This window comes from Apostichopus japonicus, chromosome 4 (genome assembly GCF_037975245.1).
Source record: "Apostichopus japonicus isolate 1M-3 chromosome 4, ASM3797524v1, whole genome shotgun sequence".
In the NCBI taxonomy this organism is placed as follows: domain Eukaryota; kingdom Metazoa; phylum Echinodermata; class Holothuroidea; order Aspidochirotida; family Stichopodidae; genus Apostichopus; species Apostichopus japonicus.
The window spans coordinates 13,659,905-13,685,458 of NC_092564.1; the positions used below are offsets into that span (position 1 = coordinate 13,659,905).

The following is a 25,554-nucleotide window of genomic DNA, read 5'->3' on the forward strand; positions in this document are numbered from 1 at the left end:
ACAAGGTCACAATATTTTTATATATGCTACTTAGGCTACTTGGATAAGACAAGGTCACAATATTGCTATATACGCTATCCATGCATTGTCTGTGTAGACACAGAAGTGCAACCAGTGAAGTAGTAAAATGTTAGCAATTGAGCATATAGAGGAGAGATAAAGCACATGAAGGAGTAACACATGTTCATATTATTGTGTTTTAATCTCTTGTATTTTATTTGCACTGATTTTTTACATCTCCACAACATATTCCACCAATTCACGTCTATATTTAATATAATCTATATAATTAAATAGCGAGTACCTGCTTGCTTGCATCATTAATATTAAACTCAATTGTCTAGACTATGATCTTAACGGATGTTTTTGTTCTTTCTCACCAGTATTATGCAACAAGCTGAGAGAACACACACCCTTCGAGTTGGAAGCCTCATCTTTCATTCCCTGGGCCAACTTTTACCTCATCAAATGCAAACATTCCACTCCTCAACTGCCATCTTTCCTGTAAGTGATTCTCAATTATGTCGTACCTCATTTGTTTTTTTATAACTAGTCACTTTGGAATGGTAAATGTTCTTGATTTGCTTGTCAAATGTCAGTTTGTGGTGTTTTTCTAAAAGAGAAGAAAAAAGCCCTGCCAGTTTGTTTTCACTTATTGTTAATAGTTTGTGACTGGAAGGCATTTAACATCAGAAAGCAGAGGGTAAAGTAAGCTGGTCTTTCACATGAAAAGGAACATCCTTGAAATGTATGACATGTGAGCTACTTTGTAAAATGTGAAGGGAAATGTTGTACCTTTTGCTAAAAGAATTGAATCCTGGGACTAAAAGTCTACTGTGCACCACCCTCTTTACTCTGTAATTCAGCTATGCTCTCAACAACCATGTGCGATTCATTAGAGAATATTTGCAGGTTGAGGGACTTTTTGTCTCAGCTTCGTTCTTGATTTTACAGATATTATGATACAATACTCGTTAAGCATGTTAAGTAACCAGGTTTCGTTGTGTTGAGAAGAAGATGAAGCAAAAACTGACTTTCATCCCCCTCCCCCCCCTCTTCTTCTCTTGATAAATAGGTTTTTATGATTTTCGCAACCGTTTCCCTACAGGTCGGATATGAGACTGTCCGTCTTTACTGGAGCATGCGGTTCACCAACAAACGCTGCCAGTACTACTGCAGCATCCAACAAGATGATACCGGCATTCCTTGTTTCATCATCAAGGTGGTAGAACAGGGCCATGAGGACCTGCTACTGCAGGATAAAACACCAAAAGGTAACAAACTTTTACAAATTGAGAAGAAACTGGCAAATTCTGACCAAACTTACCACAATACAATGATGTGTGACTGCATGGTTTGCTTTGTTGTAAACCAATTGTCTTGACTTCTAAAATGTGACTTGTTTCTATAATTGTTCAAGTTGAACTCAATATGAAGTGCTGCATTTTATCTCAGCTATAAAAGTAGCAAACAATTGTTGCTACTTAATTGTGAGGTTTGAACCTCAAAGACATGTCACTTTTTGTTCGGTGGTTGAGGGAGGGGGGGGTGAGGAGGGGGTGGCATCTGCCATTAAAATACCACAGTATAAATTTCAACTTTTATCATTCCGTCTCCCATTCATTATGTTCGAGATCTCACTGAGCATGTTTGTTTCTCTGCAGCTGTGTGGGACCAGGTCTTGGAGCATATTGCCAAGTTACGACAGGAGGCTGACATGATCAACCTTTTCCCTTACTATCTGACCGGTGAAGATCTCTTTGGGTTTTCCGAGCCTGCCATCCAAAGAGTGCTTGAGTCTGTAAGTCCTTTATGGATATATATATTGGTAACACTGCTGATACGTCTCTGTAGTACCTGTGACCTATTAATGTATTAATCTTTGTCTTTGTTCCTTTGTCTAACATGCTTATATATGTTAATTATGATGTCATGTCATCTTTCTTTCTCCAGCTGCCTGGTATCGAGATGATCCAGAACTACTCCTTTCGATACGGAAGATCGCCGCACATCAATCTTCCTCTGGCTGTGAACCCGACAGGATGTGCCCGGACGGAACCTAAGAGACAGGCCAGGTTTAGGTTGGTATTTCTGTCAGAGTTAACATCTAAAGAATATTGAAGGAACAAGAGAATATTTAAACAAGGTTACATAGCTAATCAGTTAGAGAGAGAGGGGGGGAGAGGGAGATTGAATACAAATGAAGATTAGATGTCATCATTTCTTGAGTGATAACTTCTAAATATACATGCAGCAGTTGTCATTTTAACTTTTCCATCCATTCATGGAGATATGAATGGACTGGGCATGACCAGAAGCAGCAAAATCTGGATTCCAGGGGCATATATTGTGTATAATATGCCAGAATTCAGAGAAATTCCAGTTGAGATGATACAGCATATTACTATTCTGTCAATATGTGATGGATAACATCATTATCACATGTTTATTTGGTTCTTAATGTGTCTCACACTAATCAGAATGAAAGAGTCCAATGTAGTTTGAATTAACTCTTGCAGTTGATGAAGAAAATGCTGCCATAAACTTAAAAATTAGGAATCAAAATCTGAATCCTACTTAATTTTAGTATCAGTTAACACAGAGGATTAGATTGTTACAATTGGTTTCGATGTTAATATATTGATGATTGACACCTATGTGGATGCCATCAGCAATGTAACCTGGTAAGGAAAAATGTTAATACCGATCACAGTTTTTTTGCTCTCTCTGATCAATAAAATAAGTGTATGTTTGATCCACCTATAAGGTATGGGACCAACTCCTTGTCTTCTGGACAACTAACGGAGATAATAAGGCTTCAAGTGAGCTGAGCAGATGCGAAACAAGCATCAAAACCTTCGATGTAGACTTGCAACTGAACAGAGCAAGTCACAGGAAAAGAATGACCAGACCAAGGCACCGGATCTTGCCAGACAGAGCCGGCTTGACCGGCTTCCCTTGGCAGGCTACGGTATAGTTAGTGGTAGTTTTTTTTGTGTGAGTTGAATGCCGATGGCGCGGGAAAATGCATAAGTTATTTGTCCAGAAGGTAAATTGTTCCCTCGTAAGTAGCCCCACTTATCAAGTGGGGATAAATTCAGGTGTCTGTTGCTGCTTGGGGTATGAACTAACACCGGATGGCTTACAATGTCACAAGACCCTAATGACCTCTAACCCCTCTGTCTTGTATTGTATTGTTTGCTGTTACAGGCCTCACCTTCTGCTGACCAGTACTATTCCTTCCCGGTCCAAGTCTTGTTTATCCGAGGGAGACTACGGGCCTCTATACAACAAACTCTTTGTCCACACTAAGTCATCTCAATACAAGAAACTCAAGACGGATTGGAAGCAGTGTGTTTACTTAGCCAAATCAAATATACAGGTAAAAATAATTCTGGAAACAATGGAAGATAGTTCATTAAATACTTGGAATAGGTAAAAGAAACTCCAGACATACATACATATCCTTAAGTTTTTGAAGAGTCCGTTATTCAGAATGTCAACCATTGACCAAACTTATCCCAGTATCAGTGCCTATCTTCTATCGTGATACCTGTATGCATGCATGCTGATCATCAGTTTTACAGTAAAAAAAAACAACTAACTTTTCATGGTATTTAATTCCAGTTTCGTCGATATTGATAGGCATTAAAGCTGCTGTATTCTGATAATGCATTCAACCGATTAATTGATGAGTGGTACCATACAGACCGGTAAAAGGATAAATAAATTGTATTTGTTATAACAGAGTATTCTACTTCATCAGGTAGTGTCATTCGTATGTATATTTGTTTCGCCTTAAAGGCAGGAGACTAGAAGTTCTCTTTTTTTCCAGCAATCATCCAGTAATGATATTTGTTAATTTTTTGATATCCAGGGTCTGGGAATGTACGCTGCCACGGATATAGAGAAGCACACCATGGTGATCGAGTACGTGGGCACCTTGATCCGAAACGAGACGTCTAACCTCAGGGAGAAGAATTACAACGCCGCCAACCGAGGGATCTACATGTTCCGCATCGATAACGACACCGTCTGCGACGCCACCATCAGCGGTAACGCTGCTCGCTACATCAACCATTCCTGCGACCCTAACTGTGTAGCCGAGGTGGTGACCTTCGGCCCCGACACCAAGAAGATCATCATCTTCTCGAACAGGAAGTTGATGAAGGGAGAAGAGGTGAGAGAATACTCTTACATAATCAAGTTGACCTCTGGTGAGGTCACTCCATTGTTAAGTTGAGTGACCTCTGGTGAGGTCACTCCATTGTTAAGTTGAGTGAACCCTCAGTCAGTCAGTCACTTAACTGACTCAAGAACAGGTCGGTCACGGTTCTGCTGTCTGAGGGAAGAAATAAAGTAAACATAGTTTAGCCTTTCATTATGGAAAATGGCTGACAGTGTTTTAACATGGTTCTAAGTGGTTGACATTTATTCATTAGAACTGGACCCAAATGCATGAAACTAATGAATTGGGTAGAATAAATTTCATTGGTTAAATATCAAACAAAAAGTGATCTTGGAAGCTGTGATCAGTTGTGAGTTTTTGATGACAGTTGGTTTATATCTTTGTTTGTAGAAAATATGTTTTTATTTGTTTATTTATTTTTTCTCAGCTCACCTATGACTACAAGTTTGACATTGAAGATGATAGACAGAAGAAGATTCCATGTACTTGCAAGGCACATAACTGTAGAAAGTGGATGAACTGAAAGGTAGCAACTGGTAGCTGAAGGAGAGGGCAGCAAACCAAGGAGGAGTAGGTGTGGAGTAAGTTGGAACCACATTGTCAGACACGACATGATATCCCACGACCAGGACACTTGCACTGACCTGTCGTGGCCTTTAGAGTTAACAAGATTGAATTTGAAGTACCATATACAGTTACAACAAAGAGAGAATATAGGCTTCTCAGATGGTAGCTGTGAGGAGAAAGAGTGGGAGAGAAGATGGGTTTGAAATACCAAATAAGTCTGTTTGTTTGGTCCCAGTCGCTGCACAGGACCTCACAGCTCCTCAGTCTTTGTGATAAGACAAACAGCTTCTTCATGTGGTAATAGTTCAACATTGTGTTAACAGTAGTTCGAGTGATGAGGTGTGATGGAGATATCATACATGAAACAAATCTATTGAAGGAAGAGGAAACAGTGATGGAATGAAGAAACCAGATCACTTTACTGACTATAGACAAATAAAAATCATCATAATATTAAGTCGAGTCGATGAACTCATTCATAGTGCGAAGATAACCGGTAATATTGGAAGACTTGTTATATTTGCTACCGGCGACAAATTAGGAAGAAATGCATAGCCATGGTGACATACAATCAGTATAAAGTTAAAGGGAATCAAAACAAAGAGGACTTTGTTATTTACCCTGACGGGTATAGTTGTTGGAACCTATACAATGTGGTAAACGGAAGCTTAGTCCTTACTACTACAAGTAATGAAAAACTGATAAAGAGAGATAGAAAACTGTCTTAGAGTCGAGTCCTCTTACTTGCAATGCTCATTGTTATACATGATCAAAAATGCAGATCGAGACATAGGTTGAGAGATCGCTGAATTACACTAAATTTTACGCCAGTGTCATCAATCGGCGAAAGATTGAGAAAAAACAAAAGATAAATTCATGAGATCATTTGGCTACAGGTATTAAATTGTTTTTGTTACAGACACATTATAAATTATTGATAGAACCTTTAAGAGAATGGGAGTGATTTACAGAGATTATCAGCACTCGTAACTGCGAGAGGAACCCTCGTTCCGGAGGATGGAGAGACCGACCCGAGGGAGGGATGGAGGGGCTGACTAGGTGAAGGTTAGCGTACGCCAAACAAGAAAAACAGAAAAGAAAGAAAAATGTAGTAATTCCGTCCCTCCCCCTCCTCCTCCTCTCAACCCTCTTGTCATCTCTATACCTTTTACTAACAAAGGTAAACATAATTTATTAAACCCTCATCAAAGACAATAATAATCATGTACATTTGTAATTTTCTTTTCCTCCTTTATTATTTTTTTTTTAAACTATATTTAAACAAAATTTAAATGTTCAAAAAATGTAGTAGTGCTAATTTTAAACTTTATATAAATATATAGCAGGATGTTTATTAAAATTACATCTGAAGGAGCAATACTTTTTGATACAAAATCCCTTACGGTTCTTTCATGGGTGTCATCTCCGAGTATCTTTGTCAAGTCGTCTTATATTAATTAATACTATATTGTTATTATTATTATTATTATCATTGTTATTATTAAAATTATTAATATTATTATTTTATTAATTTTATTGTTTTTGTGCCCCTTTTTGCTGCATTTTTGAGTAGTTGGCTTCAAGTTTGGCAAATGCTTTCCTACACCGGATTTAAACTAAATTAATATTTCATTTGACAGACTCTTATTAAAGAGCACTCACTGTTTATTGGTGAATGTGCTCACAATAGATATTTCTATTTTGTTTATTGTTTGCCTTGCTCTGTGGATAGTTATGTAGGATGATGATAGTAATGTAGGATTCTGGGAAAGTTCTACCTTTGCTTGTCTGGTTATGTCTGCAGTCAAGGAGGGGGCCGGGGGGGGGGGGGAAGGGGCAGGGTGGTGTTACACTATGAGATCAAAAGTTACTACCTTGTACAACTGAAAGCTGCAGTTTCATTGGATGGTTCTAACTAATATGTTGCGCCGACCAAGCCATGTATAATTCACACTTGACCGGATACCAATCAAGCTAACAGTGGCTACTACTTTGGTTGCATAAATGGGGTCCCTTTTGTTTCATTTGCCAACCGTAATGCCTTATTCCATTATTCCTGCTTGGAATTCAGTAACCTTTACATAGCAGATCTTTCCATTACACCATTGAGTTCATTAACGATAGATTGTTTCAAATCAAGCAGAATATACTGTTTAAATCATGAAGGAAGAACATAATCTGATCTTGATCTTATATTTATAATATTTATCAGCAATATTGCTGGTAAACAACCACAATAAGCTGTGATACACCAGAGTGGCATTCCCTATCATGTAACTGACATATCCACCCTCTCCCCCTATTCCCTGCTCCTTACACTGTTGATATCACTCCTAGTTTCTGTTTGGTTTTTTGCCCTCCTTTATCTGCTTATATTCTTCTCGTTTCAAGTCATGTTTATCTCTGGTATTTTTGAATTTGGCTGTTTCATCTGATTTTCTGTGGGTTTTTTCTATTTCCTTTTCTTTCCCATTTTTTTTTCTTGTTGCATAGAAAGGACCAAGAGTAGAAGTCAGCATTTAAAATAATGTGAATTCTATCAGTAATAATAATTTTAATAATAATAATAAAAATAATAATTAAGTTCTGTATAGATATTATTTGAGTGCAAAGTAAGATTTTCTGGAACTGACTTCATCCAATTTAGCTGAAATTCTATTCAAGAGAAGGTATATTTTGTCCGGATTTTGGGTCACCAGAACATTAGTATTTGTTTATCATTCATTCTCTTTGCTCATATATATATTTTAAGTATAGTAAAACACCACTTGGAGAGAGTTGTACAAAGTCCTTCTGTTTGGTTAAAGCAATTTCTGGACATATTTTATTTTCTCCCTTTTTTTTCTTTTTTTTGGGGACATGTTTTCCTTTGCCATGTTTCTTATTTTGCTGTGTTGCAAATAACATTGCCAGATATGTCAATCTTGTGAATCATGTAGAGTATTGCACAGTCCTGCCATTTTCAATTCCCCCCACCTCCCCCCTCCCCCCCCCCCTTCAAGACCAGACAACCTTCTTTGCTGCTCTGACATTATTAGTCCAAAAACATAACAACAAATTGATATCAGGATATTATAATTTGTACTCACTTTTTCAAAACAGTAAATAAGAGTGTATAAACTTCTGATATATATTTCTCTTTTAACTTAGAAGAAAAGCAGAAGAAGAATAATCAAAATTTATCACCTCTTTAATTTGTAGATTTCAATGTGCAAATAATTCCCTACTGCAGAAGTCCTTTGTAGATTTTTCAAACGTATTTTGTCTGATATTAATCTCCTTTTGACCGTTTACTTTGCCTCCCTAGTTTTGCTTATTATTTTATTTTATTTTTTGGTTTTTCAAGCACTGACTGCCAACAAGCTCAAATTAGTTTCCAAAAAAAGAGAGAAAAGGTGTACAAAGTTTATCATAATGCTAACCAACTTTGTTTGTACTCAACTGTAGTTTTGTCCTTTTTTTGCAGAAATCTCTCTGCATAACACATTCAAGATGAGCAGTTAGTTTATTTCTAATTTATTTCCCTAATGTCTGGATATTGGATGATTTTCCTCTACAACTTATTTTTTTTTTCCTTTCTTAGCCTTACATCTAGATCATGTATATATGTGGATATTCCTAGAGTCAGCATGTGTTGTGTTCTTTGTACCTATTCTGTACATAGTCTTGATAATGATGTGGATAAAAACAAAAACAATCATTTAATTAGACATTTTAAGACAAAAAAAAAAAAAACATTACAATATGGTGCTCTGGTAACTCGAGACGAATAGCAATGAATTTTTAACATGTTCTGAAAAAGAGTGAAGAGAGAGCAACAGAAATGTTTTGAGTTTTTTTTTTTCGGGGAAGCAGAGAGGGCTAGAATCATGTATGATGAAAATATCAAGAATTATTACTATTAAAAATCATTTTGTCTCTTGTCATTTTTATGTCTTTCGTCTATTTTGTCGTAGTTACCCTACAAAGTTTGGGGTCAGGACGCTATTGTGCAAAAGTAGCATAAACCACATGCAAAATGCACATGCAAAATTATGAATATTTAAACGATTGGCTGATTAGTTCTGTCTAGGAGCAAATTTTGGAAATGCTAGTTAACGGAACTTAATTGCTATGGGATTTCAGTCATGAATAGAAACATTCGACCTGAACAATGCTCATAGCTGCCATGGTTTAAAGAGTGGTACAGTGGGGACACCAAAGATATTCCATTCCTAATGGTGGCCAAAATAACCAACTTCACATCAGTCTGTACGAAATAGCCTCCAGTTAAAACAGCAAGCCATATTTAATCCTAAGTATTCAGTCTGAAATGCTCACAGATAAGAAACCTGTCCATAAAGATGACATCAACATTTTAAACCAAAACAGTAAGTGCACGATTAAACACAAACTACAAATTTTGAAGGTAAATTGTTGCATCCTAAGTTTTCCAGACATATTCCTGGTCACATCAGATTCGGTGAAGTAAACTTGATTATTGTTCGGTATGAATGTAATGAACTTGTCTTCAGCTGGAATAGGTAAAAAGTGGTTAAAACTTAACCTTGCCAGTTTATATGACAACAACTTCAGCCTTGATTCTGAGGGTAGGTCATTATTAAAGATGCACTGTGTATTTGAACAAAGAAATACCTGGGCTTGTTGTCAGTCTTTATGTGTTTCTTATTTTGCAATTAAAAGCTGGCATTGTTCCTGGTTTCAATGTACCAATTAATGACCCTGTTTACTATTAATACAAGTGAAGATTACCAAAATGAACGATGAAAAAAACATACAATGTGGAAAGCTCTTTTGAAAATAACGGCCCTTATTATACATGTTAGGCCACGCCTAAAAACACAGTAGCTATGAATGTTCAACGCTTACAGGAACCTTGATCACTATACTATAAAAACCTGCTACCGTACTGCCCTATACATTCATTGAATTTGCTGGACGATAAAGTGGTAAGTTTGTTGAGCATCAGAGAGCGTTTGAGATTGAAAAGTGGTTCTTGATCTGTGTGATCGAGACAGAAAAGAACAATGCAAAGTATTTTCCAATTGATTTAACCTCTGATTTATTGAATGTCACCATTCAGTTCATTTTAAACCAATGTAGTACTGATGGTGTCTTTACACTGTTCTTAACCTTTTATTATACTGTATTATAATTAAAAACAGAGAATTGAGAAGTTGAGAGAAAGATGACAAAAAGCATCTATGAGATCAAAAGCATAGTAGGTAAAGTACTCATGACAGCTATTCAAATGTCAGTGCTTTCCAACCAAAGACCTTTCTTACCCACCTACCCCTCTTCCCTCCTCCGTTCGATGGCCCTGATCCAATCCCAAATAATAGGCAAATCTAGGGCCATGTCGCAGAATGAGGTAATGGTTACATTCTGTACGATACTTGAGGTAAAAAGTGATACAGAAAAAAAAGTTAAAAATTGTAACATAAATTTGACAATTAGATGATGCTAGTATGTACGTAAACATATATGCAAATACACATTCTAAAAAGTGGAAAGTCATGGTAAGTGAATAAAGGCATGCATATAAAATTGAGCATAATATTTCAGCTGAAAATAAAATAAGCAAAAAACAGAAATGTGTCCTGAGATGATGATAAAAGCAGGTACACCTTATTTCAGTGGATACCGTCTAAGTCTTTTATGTCATGTAAGACTTACTACAACAACGCACTCTTAGCCACAAGCCAAAAGTGCCAATATCATATTTAAATTTGTGATGGTAAGCACATTTGTCCAGGAACTTGTCAAAGAAAACACAAATTAGCTGTGAGAAAGGAAACCTTAATAGTAATACCTTCATGTTATAATGGAGAAACTGACTACTTGAGTTGTCTTCATTATAAGTGTCAGCTGCAGAATAAAGATTGATAATTGGTTCAAAAAATAAAGGATAATATTGATAGTTTATAAGACGGAACTTTTAATCAGTACCAAATTAGTCAGTGGACAATGTCTTTAGCAATCAGCTCAACTATAAGAATGTTTTTAAACCAAATAAACCCTTTTTAGTTAATTGTATTAAACTGTTGTCCATTATTCACACATGTAGTTATCTTAGTTATCTTATTATCATTTATGTGTGTTTGTCCTGAAATATGTCACAGCATAAATGGCTCAAGAATAACAGATAACTAGGAATGTATAAAGCTCCTTGCAGAGGAACAATCATGAATACCTCTAGGGGAGGGGGCTTTATACCCACAGAATAACTTCAACATGTGCTGCCTGCCCACCCCACCTTCCCCACTGGCAGACAGAGTATTACAAAATATCTTTAATAGTGTGCAGTACATAAATATTTAACATGTGTCTGGTGTACACCCTAAACAGTCAAAAACTCTTTATGATTGTTTCAAAGGTTGCAAAATATAGCACCACTTTTCATATAACCACCCTCCATTTTACCAAAATGTTTCAAAGGAAAAAGCCATAACCCCTCCCATTCCAGCCCTTTAAAGACCAACTATGGAGACAAATTTTTTGGGGGGGGGGGGGGGATTTGCCATTAATTTGGGAGTTAACATACCCATAATCAACATGTGTAAAAAATAATCTTCGAAAACCTACTATAACCCATCAAAAAAGACCACGAAAATGGACATTTTGGGAAGTCACGTGACATGAACCTCTGGAATGTCTGAAAACAGAGATTGACCCAAAGGAGCCTCTGGTCACCGTGTGACGTCATTGTTTGTATACCGCGAAAATCAAACGCTGATATAGGCACTGTTTATACACAGATAGCGAACAATTGTACTGTATTTGACTTCCAATTTCGAGCGTTTGAAAAGCTGTTAGCTTAAAACAAGAACACATGAAGGTAAACAAATAGTTTTAAGACAATTTTAAGAAGAAAATTTAGTTAAATTGGTTATTTAATTAGCACCACTCAAATGGAAGCATCTTTTACATAGCGGAGCGTCAATAAGTCTGTACGGTACAATATACTGTAGAACATGCAAGCAGCTTGGCGATTCCGTAATACAATTTGATCGCAAGACACCGTAAACTGAACAGAAGAATAGACCTAAAAGATGCCTCATGCGTGATACGTGACGGGAAAATGGTTTACGTTACTGTCAACGAATTACCAAAAAGACACTAAACATAATCGAACAACTATACAAGAAGATGCTGGGCTGAATCGACCAGGGTAGCATATACATGACTAAGCTTCAGCTGAACATAGTACTTACTCATTTTAATATCCAAAAGTACAAACACAGAAAAAGTATCCTTTCAATAAACCAAATTTAGCAGTGAATATCCAAATCCACGTTTCTCTTTCAATCCTGGGCGAAATACTATCGTGACTCTGTGTAATTCCATAGAGTTAGGTCTAGTTGAAGCAGGCCTTGACCAGTAACATCCCACAATCACAAGACAATCACTAACGAAATAAAACGTCCGATCACTACATAGAACCCTTTTTATTCAACTCCTTGAACCATGCAGATGCCGGAATAAACATAACGGACAATATAACACAATGTATCACAAACTCACGATACTGGAATACAACAAATGAAATAGATAAATGCGATGAAATCCTAACATGACTATTTACACATGCTGTGAGTTGTAACTCACTACATGTACTAATAATGCTACCCTAGGCACGGTATATACACGGTCATCTCTTACAGTAAATATTATACTGTCAATTGCGTGATATAATGTTACATGTAAGGACGTCCAGAGCTTGTTTACGAGGAGACTTGAAAGGGTCAATTTCACATTAGCTATGTCTGACACAGCTATCGACAGTATATAATTTTCGCAGAATGAGACATTTGCAGCATACACAGAGGCAGGGTTATGCATGTGGAATCATGGGCATGAGATACTCCGGGTGCTGAACAGTCTTTCCGTGTGGATCTCACAAATTGATCCAAAGTCTGCGGCGTTTTACGTCGGTTCTTTTACTCGGAAATATAAAAAAGCTGATGCTTTTGTTGGGTGAGGTATAACTGCAACCTCCAACAACACAGAATTGTGGCATTTCGGGGGAAAATGAGTAATATGGTTGATGTTTTTGGCAGCTCAAGTATACAACTTTACACACTAAAAGTATTTTTGTGAGTGAGGTATACAAACAGTGACGTCACATGGTCACCTGATGTCTTCGGAATGTTTCAGGAATGTCTGAAATAGGTTTCATAAAAAGCTGACTTTTCTTCCCATTTTTCACGTATTTAACGTCCGAAATTGGTAAAGTTAATTACAGCAATGTAATTGGAGTGAGTTAAGGATTACATACATGCAAAATGGTGGGATTTTATGTTCATCGAAAAGTCTCCATAGTTGGTCTTTAAACAACCCCTTGGACAACTCAACATCTTAACATGAAGGAATTTGTTTAATAATGCACCGATTAATACTGAGGTCTGACCATATTGCACTACATATTGCACCAAGTATTGTATCAGTCATCTTCTCGTAGGACTGTTATCTGGGTTTTACACCAGCCTCTTCACTGCAGGGAGACCTTGGTGGTGTTTGGTAGTGTGAATGTTGTCAATCCAGCAATGGTGAGAAGCAGGGCTACGGTTAGGAGAGGAACAGAGCAATGAACGTGGATGAGCACCCCAAACAGGAGATTACCAGCGATTGCACCGATTCTGTTCAACACAGACTGGACTCCTAGAGCTGTGGATCTGAAGATGGGAAACAGCTATTGGAATGAATTAGATGCCAAGTTTACCTACACATGAATGAGAGTTGCTATAATATCTTTACATACTGAATGCAAGAAGAGTTACACCTGACTTTCATAGCCAGCTTTATTTCATTGTCACATATTTTCGTAAAATTATCTATGGGTTGTGTTTTCCTTTGGGGGTGGGGGAGGGGATGGATGGATGGACAGGGTGAGAATTCTGTTGCTATGATGGTTTCAAACTTTCTTGGAATTAAATGAAAAGCTGTCAAATATTCAAAACATGCAAGAATTAAAGCAAAGTATTTATGAGAGACCTACCATCACCTTCAAGTGTCAGCTGATGGTGAAGTGATTGTGACAGTAGAGGGAAGATGAGATGGAGATGACAGGGAGACGAGGGGGATATGAGAGGAAATTGAGAGGGATATGAGGAGGAGATGAGGGGGATATGAGAGGGAGTTGAGGGGGAGATGAAAGGGAGATGAGGGAGCTATGAGAGGAAATTGAGAGTGATATGAGGGGAGATGAGAGAGAGATGAGAGGGAGATGACAGGGAGATGAGAGAGATATGAGAGAAAATTGAGAGGGATATGAGGAGGAGATGAAGGGGACATGAGAGGTAGATGAGGGGGATATGAGAGGAAATTGAGAGGGATATGAGGGGGAGATGAGGGGGATATGAGGGGAGACAAGGGGGATATGAGAGGAAATTGAGAGGGATATGAGGAGGAGATGAGGAGATGAGGGGGACATGAGAGGGAGATGAGGGGGAAGATGAGATGGAGATGAGACGGAGATGACAGGGAGACGAGGGGAAGACGAGGGGAAGATGAGAGGAAATTGAGAGGAATATGGGTGGAGATGAGGGGGAGATGAGAAGAAAATTGAGAGGGATATGAGGGGGAGATGAGAGGGATATGAGGGGGAGATGAGGGGGAGATGAGGGGGAGATGAGATGGATACGAGTAGAGAGATTGCAGAGCTTACCTCAGATGAGTAGGATACAACTCCACTCCCAGGACATTCAAGGTGTTCCATGCTATCACAGATGCTCCTCCGAAACTGAGAGAAGTCATGAGGACTTGGATGCGAGTACTCACGAACCAAATGAAAAATACGCTGACACCAGACAAAATGAGACTAAATGCTGAAAATCAGAAGAGTGAATCAGGCATGTTGCCATTCTTATTAATAAAGCCACCATCTTTTGCCTAAGACGCAGTAACCTTAGAAGTTATAGTAAATAATTAATATGGGATACAATATGAATACATTATTAAAAATGTTTTAAACTTCTAGGCAAATGACAAGATTTTTCGTGCATTCCTTGCATTGCACTTATTTCAACTGGATTCTCACCAGAGATGTAACATCACCAGATCTGAATCAACTTATCACAAATGTGAATGCAACCAAATTTCTGGTAAAAACGAGCTTGTGACTTTATTAGTAATTCAATATTATGTTTGCTTTCATTTCTATCACCTAAATGCCAGACCCCCTTTCACCCCCTTCCCTGCCCTATCCGCACTCAACTCTGTTGTTAGCTATTAATCAGGTTAACTTTTCAGAAAACTTGACTGCTATAACTTTTGATATATACTGAGATACAACTGTTGAAGGAAAACAGAAAAATGTCATCAATTCAAAATGTTCCATATCTTTAAAAAAAATTGTTTTCCTTAGAAAATAAAGTAGAGATTATTTGGAAGTGTATCATACAAGTATACATTACTGGGGGCATTTCTTGACTAGATCATTTTATTTTGATAGAAAAGAGAGAGAATAGGTATATATATATCCATCAGAATAGGAATATATATATCCATCAGAATAGGTTTATATGTCCATCAGAATAGGTATATATATCCATCAGAATAGGTATATATCCATCAGAATAGGTTTATATATATATATATATATCCATCATACCCATCAGAAATCTTCTTCCGAGTCTATCAATGAACAGTATTGTGATGACGTTGCCAGGTAAATTTGAAAGGGCTGTCAAAAAGGCATCCTTGTACACTGCTACACTGTCGGTTGCCTGGGCTGGTACTTTCCCCGTACTGCAAGCAGTTCCGTTATTATATTCAACTTCAGCAAAGATTTGAGGAAACCACATCCACAATCCATAATAGCTGAAACATTGAAGAAATTGAAATTATAACGATATTTGTGATATTTTAGGATAAAGAAGAAAGACAATTTTTCACATCAACTCTCCTCAGCTGTTATGTTACAAGGTCACTATACTTACAAGATCACTATACCTATTAAATCACCTGGTTGTATCTGCTACTTAGAATCTCTAGCCGCACAGGTAGACCAGCACAAGAGATCATGTCAGCATGTTGTATTATAGACACCTGGTTGTGTCTGCTACTTAGAATCTCTAGCCATACAGGTAGACCAGCACAAGAGATCATGTCAATATGTTGTATTATAGACACCTGGTTGTGCCTGCTACTTAGAATCTCTAGCCGTACAGGTAGAAGAGCACATGAGATCATGTCAATATGTTGTATTATAGACACCGGGTTGTGTCTACTACTTAGAATCTCTAGCCGTACAGGTAGAAGAGCACATGAGATCATGTCAATATGTTGTATTATAGACACCTGGTTGTGTCTGCTACTTTGAATCTCTAGCCACACAGGTAGACAAACACATTAGATCATGTCAGCATGTTGTATTATAGACACCTGGTTGTGTCTGCTACTTAGAATCTCTAGCCACACAGGTAGAGGAGCACAAGAGCTCATGTCAGCATGTTGTTATTATAGACACCTGGTTGTGTCTGCTACTTAGAATCTCTAGCCGTACAGGTAGAAGAGCACATGAGATCATGACAATATGTTGTATTATAGACACCTGGTTGTGTCTGCTACTTAGAATCTCTAGCCGTACAGGTAGACCAGCACAAGAGATAATGTCAAAATGTTGTGTTATAGACACCTGGTTGTGTCTGCTACTTTGAATCTCTAGCCACACAGGTAGACAAACACAATAGATCATGTCAGCATGTTGTATTATAGACACCTGGTTGTGTCTGCTACTTAGAATCTCTAGCCACACAGGTAAAGGAGCACAAGAGCTCATGTCAGCATGTTGTATTATAGACACCTGGTTGTGTCTGCTACTTAGAATCTCTAGCCGTACAGGTAGAAGAGCACATGAGATCATGTCAATATGTTGTATTATAGACACCTGGTTGTGTCTGCTACTTAGAATCTCTAGCCGTACAGGTAGACCAGCACAAGAGATAATGTCAAAATGTTGTGTTATAGACACCTGGTTGTGTCTGCTACTTTGAATCTCTAGCCACACAGGTAGACAAACACAATAGATCATGTCAGCATGTTGTATTATAGACACCTGGTTGTGTCTGCTACTTAGAATCTCTAGCCACACAGGTAAAGGAGCACAAGAGCTCATGTCAGCATGTTGTATTATAGACACCTGGTTGTGTCTGCTACTTAGAATCTCTAGCCACACAGGTAGACCAGCACAAGAGATCATGTCAGCATGTTGTATTATAGACACCTGGTTGTGTCTGCTACTTAGAATCTCTAGCCACACAGGTAGAAGAGCACATGAGATCATGTCAATATGTTGTATTATAGACACCTGGTTGTGTCTCCTACTTAGAATCTCTAGCCACACAGGTAGACAAACACAATAGATCATGTCAGCATGTTGTATTATAGACACCTGGTTGTGTCTGCTACTTAGAACTCTAGCCACACAGGTAGACAAACACAATAGATCATGTCAGCATGTTGTATTGTAGACACCTGGTTGTGTCTGCTACTTAGAATCTCTAGCCGTACAGGTAGAAGAGCACATGAGATCATGTCAATATGTTGTATTATAGACACCTGGTTGTGTCTGCTACTTAGAATCTCTAGCCACACAAGTAGACAAACACAATAGATCATGTCAGCATGTTGTATTGTAGACACCTGGTTGTGTCTGCTACTTAGAATCTCTAGCCGTACAGGTAGAAGAGCACAAGAGATCATGTCAGCATGTTGTATTGTAGACACCTGGTTGTGTCTGCTACTTAGAATCTCTAGCCACACAGCCTACACAGGTAGATGAGCACAAGAGATCATGTCAGCATGTTGTATTATCTATACTAAATATGTTCCTTTTATGAAATGTTGACACTCTCTCTAGCTTGGGAACTTAGTCCTACATCGCAGGCATTACCATATGTCACGCATCCAAATATAGCACTATTGAAGATCAAAGAATAGAACTCACAAAAAATGGAAACTAACAACTAAGTGAATTGTATATTAAAAAACATTTCTAAAAACATCAAAAGATAAATACAGTCATTATATTCCTTTTTGTTTTGTTTCTTTTAATCACTTACCCAAATGATAAGCAGAAGACAATAACCATCAAAGCGATACTAATCCTCAACAGTGGTGTGTGAAAGAGCTGTAGAGTTGTGTTAATCACTTGTACGACCGAGGATGTTCTGCTTTCACTTCTTCTCTTGACTTGATTATGAGTTTTGCTACTAGAAATAAGGTGTTTAATCTGTGTGTGTAAGAATACAACAAACAATAAAAACCTGTTTGCAATTATATAGCACTTTATACTCACATAATCTTACTTCACACCGCAACAGTTAAATACTCAAGTATAAATTCAATGAGTTTGTTATTCTGTGACGATGGTATGATTTATTTCTTCTTGCCCAAATGGTTAATTATTAGCATGATCGTGTGATGATGACAATATCTTTGCCTCAATTCTAAAGTTTACTAAACACTTTGTTCTTATTATTAATGCTACAGGGGATTTGTGATGCTAGAAAATTAATACAGCTGTTCCAAATTGTTCGTGGATCTAAGAAAGATGTCCCATATTTAAGGGAACCTCACTGCATTGGACTTCATTTTAAAACATTGAGTAAGAGCATAATACCATGTAGAACAAATTACTCCTTAGAGATATCAATATAACCTTTTTTTTTGCAAATTTCAAAAGAACATTTAAACAAATTTTATATCAGCTCCAATACAGAAACTCTTGATAACATGCTAGACTTAACTTATTCAGAAGAACAATATTTAATTTTCTCCAATACGTTACCATAGCAACAAATCTTGAGACATTAATGTTATATAACCTCTTACTCTGTATTCCTTAAGGTTGCTTGCTTTATTATTGCTTTGGTACAACTTCTTCAGGACAGACAGAGCTTGTTCTTCCTTCCCAACCTGCAACAGGTGGAAGAAATAGATACAATTATTTTCATTCACTGATTTCTTTCATAATAACCAGTACTGACCCCCCAAAGCATTACCAGTACTCCTTACGTGCAAATAATTGGAACAAACTTCTACTGAACAATTAACCCCACATATTTTTTGCGCAATCGTTTCTTCTTCTTCTTTTCGACCCTTTTTTCCCGAAACATTATTAAGGACTGAGACATAATTGTCTTACCTCCAGAAGAAACTTTGGACTTTCTGGCAAAAACATGAAACTTATGGCTGAACTTGCAGCTGGTAGGACACAGACCGCAATAAAGACACGCCAACTCTGGTAGCTGAATTTTTCCTGTTTGTAGCCGATCTGGCTGGGTATAATCCACCAGGCTAGTCCAGCCGTTAGTATATTACCCAGCATCCAACAGGTCGAGAGGGCGCTTATCATAGCACCACGATGCCGAGTTTGTTGGAATTCGCCAAAGTATGAAAACACGACAGGTATGGTGCCACCCACCCTGCAACCGAAATACAAAATTGAAACTGTCAAATTAAATGATATCTAGTTTCAGCATTTTTACTAAGATTACTGCTTTTGTTAGCAGAATGAGAGGTCTACAGCTGTAAAGGTTGTCAGTGAAACTGTAAAAAGCAAGCAGAAATTTCCCTAGTAACTAACAATTACAGTGTACCATATAACCTCTATTATGTTAGACAGTTCCAAAGAAAACCTTTAAGAATACAAATTTAATGTGTCTTAGTTAGACTGTAGCCTGTTTAGCCATGAATGCTGCAGTTTAAATGGCATTTATATAAATGGTTACAAATCCGGATTCATCTGAAAAACTGCAAATCAGTCGATAATCAATTAGAAATTCTTGGACAATCTTCAGGAACTTTTTTCAACCTGATCACATTTGATAAACGCTAAGGCCTTTCCACTGGCTGCTTACAGGTTTTTGTGTTAAATCTTAGTGTGTATGTTGTGCTTGTTATAGCTCTATTTGTTCACATACTTTGAATCATTTAATGTTAGCAACTACTACTTTCTCTTCTACTATCCTTTATCATCGCTAAAACTGCTTTTCACAAGCTTCAGCTTCCATAAATCTGCAGCACTTATATATTGTATCAGTCTACAGTATCATATAATAGTGACAACCAGTCCTGGCACAAAGTGAACCGATAATTTAGCATTTAAATTTTTAACCCATGATGTCTATTTTTGCATGTTTGGCACTAAATGCCTCTGAATGATATCATTCACAAGACATCCCGAAGTCAAAATAGTTTCAGAACCAATTAGAATTATGTATGTATGTAATCTCAACGATAGTCCTGAGATCCGTGCTCGTGTAGCCATGACAAAGGCAACCCTCAACAACTGTGCATATTTGAAGTCGAATCGTATCTCTATGGATGTTAAACTCCACCTGACCAGAGCTCTGGTTGCATCTCGTCTTACATACGGTTGTAGCACCTGGACCATAAAAGCGGCTGACATGAATCGCCTTGACGCTTTAGGTAGAGAAATTTGGCGACGTTTGCTTGGTCTCACATGGAAGGACCATGTGTCGAATGAGGAACTAAACACTAAGATTGCGGGCCGATGGCTATTCTCGTCCGAAACTGTTCTTCAACATAACGCAAAATGGTTCGGACATGCTGTACGTTGTGGAGGCCTTACTTGTGCTGTACTCTGTGGGCTACCCTGCGGTTACAAACGTAAGCTAGGCCGACCGCATTTACGATGGATTGACAATCTAACCAAATGGTCCGGCCGTTCTGCAGCCCAGCTACTCGAAGATGGCAGGCACCGGATTAACATTATAAAAGGTTACAAACCTAAGAATGTTTATAATCTTCGGGGAGGTCAACGGGCCAATTTGGCTTATGACTATTGATTGATTGATTGATTGATTGTATGTATGTATGTATTTTAGATCCTCTGCAAGCAGGAACTCGCGAAGAAGCCATCATTGGCTTATCAAAGCAGCATGATTATGAATTGTCAACAACTCTGTAACTGGACGACATACATTAATCTTGGAGTGAATCGAACTCGGGACCTTATGATTGAAAGGCACCGGCGTTAACCGAAGGATATAGTACAAACATCTAGAAGGAATCCCTCACCCAACACCACTGAAGAAACGACACACTAGGAACAACCAAAACGACTGAGCAAAGCTGGAACAGAGTCCAAAGATGGCATTCATTGCTAAGGAGTAAACCAGGATGCCTTTACGTCCTTTGATGTCTGCTAGAGCACCCCACATATAACCACCGACCATCATCCCTGCAGAAATAAGGGAGCACATAGTAGTTACAAGCTGATGGAGAACATGATTATTTAAGAGAATTAAAGAGTACACCAGGTGACAAGGAGAGAAAAGAAAAGAGGGGAAAAATGGGGTTTGTGATACTGTTGCAGGTGGTTTTCAGAGGTCATCTGAGCCTTAACCCCCCAAGAGTGATAAAAATTGCATTAAAATAGTACTTTCAAAAGTAAGACCCTTTCTGACCTTATTTTATTGATATTATGTTATTACTGATATTATTTTCAGACATCAATGAAAGAAAGACAGAAAAGGGTGTTAATAAACTGCAGAAGCAGTTAAGCAGCCTCGGCTTGGAAAAACATCTTGCTAAGATGAAAAGGTCAGGCCATGTAATGTGTTAGATTGATGAGTGTTAAATTAGGTAATAGGATATCTCAGAAAGGGAAACTGCTTGAAGGGTGGAACCTAACTGCTTGCGAAAGTGAAATAATTGTTAGATTCAAATATCAGAAGAACTTTGAAACTGTGAAACACACAGTTTCCTTAAATATTGTGGGAGTTGTCAATTTTTTTCAGGAACTTGTAATTTAAATGAAATTAGATAAAAGTAAAAGACAGGGTCTCACCTATAAATATGATCGAATTCAGAATGCCTTTGTCCACATCAGAAAGACCCAAATCCTTACTGGCCACAGGGAGTAAAAAGGAGACACTCAAAATCTCTACAGAGTCGCTTATCTGTGCCCAACCGCAGAGAGCCAGGAGTAGATAATTAAACCTTCCAAACCCTTTGAAAACAACATGGAATATTATAGCGATTGGTATTAAGCACTGTATGTGACATCACAATGCATTAACAGTAAAAGACAAAGCCAACCCATATATGCAAAGCATGTGTAGAGCATTCATACAACATCTGATGCCCCCCCCCCCCCGTCTATAGACATATCTACAAGACAACTATACAATAGTAATAGGTGTAAGGGGACCCAACATAACTCTTGGGGCAAGGAGTGGTCTGTTCACCAGACAAGGTTAATTTTCAAAGGACATGTATAGATAAAAAAGTCAGGATGTAGAGCGGGATGAGCATGAATGTGGAGATGGAGATCCAGGGAAGCTGACTAGGAGGGTGGGGTATGATTCTCCTACCCTTGTAATTACACAACTGACAACAGTCACAATATTCCATATGGAAGAAGTTTGATATAATATATTACTGAAAGCATATTATTCAGAAAAATCATTTGCTAATGAACAGAAGGTACAAAACCTGTCTTAATAAATAATGTTTTGAATGTGCCCGATGCAAACTCAAAAAAGAGTAATAAAAAAGGCATTGTCACAGGGTTGTTAAGGGGTCCTTCCTTTAAATATACCAAAACATACTGGCTGGATATACCCTCCCAAATGACCTTTGTGATATCTCTCAAGAAAAGGTAATGTAACAGCTCAAAAATTAGTAATTTGTCCACTTACAGTAATTACCAAATTCTTTGTCTCTACACAATTCCTCATTCCCTGCACCCCAACCTCTCCCAGAAAAGATGGAAGCTTGATGTGTATTTTGTTAATACCAATCAAGGAGATTGCTTCCATATGTTTACTGCATTATAAACTCAGTCCTGAGCCAAAGTAGACATTCTATAATATTTGGTCTAACCTGTTTCCTTGAGAGCAACTTCATAGTTGGCCGATGAAGGATTCTGAAGCTGTCCTGAAAATTGAAAACCAATCATTATATATAAATTCATCAATCATTTTCCATAATTTGAGCAATTTTGTTAGGGGATATTTATAGATTTGCAGTTGTTGTGATTTCAAGAGCATTGCAGTATTAGAGTTAGTTTTCCTCGATATAACACAATTGATCAAATTAAGTTTAGACTACATGTTTCAAAACATGAAATATTTATTCCATTTTATTCCAAAAATGATATCTACCTGAGGGAGTTTTTAGGTTACTAGTATTCACATACAATGATCAAATCCGAATCTTTTTAAACTTACAGATCTGTCTTTATAATTTGCAAGATAATTTGACTAGACAAGCTTCTGTACATACTGAACTGCATTGCTTATCAGACACAGCTGGTATTCACCTGATAGCAACCATGCATTTATGAAAACCATCCTAAATATCTGATTTCAAGAGTTTCCATATTTTCATTATTAAATTTATATCAGGGTTATATTTCATAGAAAAGTGCACCAGTGTTCAATTCTTTTTATTTTTGCTTTGTTTTAACTCTATTTGTTTGTGTGAAATGTAAATAATGGAAGAAATACCCACATATTATTCTTTCTAGAACTTTATTGTACTCTAACCCAGTTACGATCATCTAAGTGAACTTCACTGGATGCATTAATTCTGCTCTCTTCAATAGGCATTTTAATAGGTCCCAGTGTGCATACATGGCTCCATTTTTCTTAAACGTACCGTCATAGAAATTGCCTAATATTTTGTCAAAATTGTCAAAATACAAAACAATGTACATGTGCATGTTAGTAACGTATTGAAAAGACTACAGATAAGTAAAAATAAGAGAAAGGTATTCCACAATGAATAACCTTTTCCAGTTCAGCAAAGTCTGAAGTTGTCATAATTGGACACACCATGCTACAGTACTAGATTGCATATTGTACGATCCGGTATAGATCATCATGTTACCTTAGTATATAGTATCTCACCGGCAATGATGAAATTGAGCATACGCTTTGCAATCGTATATTGTGGGACTCATAATTTTTTGGTAATATTGACGAGTCACTGTAAGTAGGAGCCAACCAAATGATAATAACCACATAATATTAATTAGAATGAGTGGTATCTGAGTATATGTGTGCATATAGCAGCCTCAAAGTGGCACCATGTTCAACCAAATGCAAAATGGAGTGAGCTTGTCACTAACATAGATCATAATGCTCTATGGTCACTAAATACATACTAACTTTGGGAAGAACTGGGTGAAAATAAACTAACTACCTGTAAATTCTTTGTTTTCGTAATTTTCATCACTACTGCAACCCAGCAGATCTGTTGTCTCTTCGGTAGTAATATGTACGTTGCTCATAATGCCATATATATTCCCAGCAACCTCCGGTAACTGTGGTACAGGCCTTCGATCGCTTCACCACTGCAGAAGACCAAACCTGTTCAACTTATGCGGAACACCAGCTTAATGCAGTTTCAGCTGTTGCTCACAAGCTTTACCTACATTGAAATATTCATACTAATGCAAATATTTTATCCGAGCAGATGATTTACTTGATAGATTGGCAGTACTTGAAAATGTTTTGACACATCAAGTGATCGCGTAGACTTACATGCAGTGTATGCAACTTGGCTATTATCATTGGTTCGTTCATGCTCGGCGGCGCAGAGGTTTGTTTACAGTCAGCTGATGTACACAATTAACCAGGACCACGTGAACTGTGACCTATTTCAGGGATCGCCTCAAACTGTTTGTCAATTAGAAATCCTTTGGGGTGTGACGTGTATTTGCACTTTCATACTGCCTGTCCTCTGATTTCGTGCAATGACGCGCAGATAGACTGACAGCATTTCATGTGGCGGTCATTTCAAATGAATGAAATCATGACAGTAGATGGTTTGCGTTTTGCAATGGGTCAATAAACATCATGATCGAATATTGATAGCTCCGTGATATTAATCAACAACTTTGGTATGGAATTCGTTACAAATTGTGACGGACGTCGGCTGAAAGTGCGGAGAAATTTCCCATTCTTGTTCCATGATCACGTCACAAAAGTTGTCTGTGACTGATTGCTCTTGTACCAAGACTCGTAACTCATGATCGAAAGCAGCCCCCATCCAAAAATGTTTGTGAAAATTTGGGCAAAATGCTGAGAATTTTTCGGGCACCTACTGAAAAAAAAAATGTGCAATGTGTTTTTCAATGGTTAAGCTTCTTATTATTATTGTAACGACTTTCCCAATAATTATAACCAATATGGAAGGGTAATAACACGGGAAATGATTGTATGTTATTGGCATGCGATGCAATAACGATGCATGCCTATATGATATGCACATTAAGATGTTGAACGCGCGCGAAAATTTTTGGTTATATTTTTCGGGCAAGTCGTTACAGCCCCCCCCCCCCTCCCCGTTACAGCCCCCCCATCAAATTGGGCGGTCTATACGCCTATGATCATATCTGCCTTTCTATGCGTGATGAAACACCTTGCAAATTGCCCGGAGTCAACGGGCTTGCTTTGAATTGGGATATTCCCGTCCGGGTGGTAATTGTAAACTATATATAATGATAAAAAATATCCTACATTGTTCGTTGAAAACATAATATCTGTCCCTATAACTGGAGGGTACAGACACTTAGATAAGCACTGGAGGTATATGAATGTATAAATTGTTTTGACTGACTATCTTAGCTCAGGAAGTGGATCACAGCACGTGGAGTGTGATATCATCACCGTAGTTTTCTCTCATGTAAAGCTTTAGTCAAGGCTTTCCTAAGTACCTTTCTTGTTAAATCCAGGGACGTAGCTAGACTTCTGTTTTTATGGGGCCAACGCTTTTCGGCAGGTGGGCGGGGGGGGGGGGATCTGAACATTTTTGTGAGA

At 37.8% G+C, this 25,554-nt stretch overlaps 2 protein-coding genes across 5 annotated transcripts in view; one reads left to right on the top strand and one right to left on the bottom strand.

The window, feature by feature from the left end:
• LOC139966514 (histone-lysine N-methyltransferase 2C-like) overlaps nt 1-8,664 on the top strand; it is a 58,397-nt gene extending 49,733 nt beyond the window's left edge. For all 4 annotated transcript variants that reach the window (XM_071969604.1, XM_071969602.1, XM_071969601.1 and 1 more), the window contains exons 43-49: nt 384-504; nt 1,109-1,274; nt 1,665-1,801; nt 1,954-2,081; nt 3,211-3,382; nt 3,878-4,180; nt 4,617-8,664. In XM_071969604.1, the coding sequence (XP_071825705.1) occupies nt 384-504; nt 1,109-1,274; nt 1,665-1,801; nt 1,954-2,081; nt 3,211-3,382; nt 3,878-4,180; nt 4,617-4,712 (1,123 nt within the window). In that variant the 3' untranslated portion in view covers nt 4,713-8,664. The remainder of the gene's footprint in view (nt 1-383; nt 505-1,108; nt 1,275-1,664; nt 1,802-1,953; nt 2,082-3,210; nt 3,383-3,877; nt 4,181-4,616) is intronic.
• A 2,599-nt stretch (nt 8,665-11,263) lies between these two features.
• LOC139966519 (synaptic vesicle glycoprotein 2C-like) lies at nt 11,264-24,318 on the bottom strand. Its single transcript, XM_071969629.1, has 10 exons — nt 23,936-24,318; nt 22,613-22,666; nt 21,576-21,737; nt 20,804-20,966; nt 18,906-19,185; nt 18,593-18,676; nt 17,821-17,990; nt 15,369-15,577; nt 14,424-14,583; nt 11,264-13,431 (listed from the first exon to the last, which is right to left on the bottom strand). Exons 1-10 carry the CDS (start codon nt 24,021-24,023, stop codon nt 13,248-13,250), a joined length of 1,554 nt encoding a protein of 517 aa, XP_071825730.1. The 5' UTR covers nt 24,024-24,318; the 3' UTR covers nt 11,264-13,247.
• Nucleotides 24,319-25,554: the final 1,236 nt, after the last annotated feature.